The sequence below is a fragment of the Camelina sativa genome, chromosome 2 (genome assembly GCF_000633955.1).
Source record: "Camelina sativa cultivar DH55 chromosome 2, Cs, whole genome shotgun sequence".
Taxonomy (NCBI): Eukaryota; Viridiplantae; Streptophyta; class Magnoliopsida; order Brassicales; family Brassicaceae; genus Camelina; species Camelina sativa.
Genome location: NC_025686.1, coordinates 21,129,325 through 21,130,684, shown reverse-complemented (window position 1 = coordinate 21,130,684; position 1,360 = coordinate 21,129,325). Strand labels below are relative to the sequence as shown.

Here is a 1,360-nt window from a genome sequence, read left to right as displayed (position 1 = left end):
TTTTTTTGCAGTTGTTTCCGAGCCTAAACAAGGTTGTGTTTCTAGACGATGACATTGTAATCCAAACTGATCTATCACCTCTTTGGGACATTGACATGAATGGGAAAGTAAATGGAGCAGTGGAGACATGTAGAGGAGAAGACAAGTTTGTGATGTCAAAGAAGTTCAAGAGTTACCTCAACTTCTCAAACCCGACAATTGCTAGAAACTTTGATCCAGAGGAATGTGCTTGGGCTTACGGGATGAATGTTTTCGACTTAGCTGCTTGGAGAAAGACTAACATAAGCTCCACTTACTACCACTGGCTTGACGAGGTAAATGGAAACACTAAACTACCCAACTATCACTATCAAGCAGTAATCAACTTAAACTCAAGACTATTTTTCATGTATATGTTGCAGAACTTAAAATCAGACCTGAGTTTGTGGCAGCTGGGAACTTTGCCTCCTGGGTTGATAGCTTTCCACGGTCATGTCCAGACCATAGATCCGTTCTGGCATATGCTCGGTCTGGGATACCAAGAGACCACGAGCTTTGCTGATGCTGAAAGTGCGGCTGTCGTACATTACAATGGAAGAGCTAAGCCTTGGCTTGATATAGCTTTTCCACATCTACGTCCTCTCTGGGCTAAGTATCTTGATTCCTCTGACAGGTTCATCAAGAGCTGTCACATTAGAGCATCATGATTTTCACAAGCCACTTCTCAATTTTTACATTGGCACCCAGAGAAGAGATTCACAGATCAAAACATAGGAGCAAACTTTTCTTCCATGGAGTTTTCACTGCTCTACCGGATCATGTTTTGCAGTCTCTGCAATCTCTCATGTTTCTAATTTTTTTGTACTTTCACAGTCTCATGGCGAGGAAGTAAAACCCATTCTATGTATTAATGTAAGAACACATAAAGTGAGAGACGATCTGCCAAACTCTACTTAAATTTACATGTGAATATAGATAACATTGCACGTAGCAATTGGGAGTTTACAATGTCATATCATTGTTCAACAGATAACAAGTTNATTTTGCAATCGGGACGAACGACGACCCGACGGATTCACGCAGTGAATGGAGTTTTTTGGGACTGCTCCAACATATGGTCTACATCAGGTTCCGCACTGGTTGCTTGGTGGAACTTGCTTGTGACATCCTTCATTTGACTTTTGAGTTCGGCCAATTCCCCGCTCTGGTTCTGATCGGCGCTATTGGGATCGGCTCTATCGGTGCCGTCTGGATGTTCGGCATTTTCTTGTAGTTTTGCACAGACGCTAGAGAGAGTGGCGAATCGTTCCTCTGTCTTTCTGTCTTGGGCGTCGATCTTTTCCAGGATGCTTCGCATTAGTGCTCCTATGTCGAGGGCGCT

The 1,360-nt window shown here is 43.2% G+C and overlaps 2 protein-coding genes across 2 annotated transcripts in view; both read left to right on the top strand.

The window, feature by feature from the left end:
• Positions 1-52, top strand: part of LOC104755025 (probable galacturonosyltransferase 12) — a 5,492-nt gene extending 5,440 nt beyond the window's left edge. The window contains exon 4 of the mRNA XM_010477345.1: positions 12-52. Within this exon, the coding sequence (XP_010475647.1) occupies positions 12-52 (41 nt within the window). The remainder of the gene's footprint in view (positions 1-11) is intronic.
• LOC104730939 (probable galacturonosyltransferase 12) lies at positions 10-992 on the top strand. The gene is made up of 2 exons (XM_010450190.1): positions 10-314; positions 402-992. The coding sequence occupies exons 1-2, from the start codon at positions 96-98 to the stop codon at positions 684-686; spliced, it is 504 nt and encodes a 167-aa protein (XP_010448492.1). The 5' UTR covers positions 10-95; the 3' UTR covers positions 687-992.

What these genes read in the sequence shown, in the direction of transcription:
- LOC104730939 (XM_010450190.1), top strand. Translation starts at nt 96, where the DNA reads ATGAATGGGAAAGTAAATGGAGCAGTGGAGACATGTAGAGGAGAAGAC. An exon ending in ACTACCACTGGCTTGACGAG is followed by an intron (nt 315 to 401) that starts GTAAATGGAAAC and finishes TATATGTTGCAG; the next exon opens with AACTTAAAATCAGACCTGAG.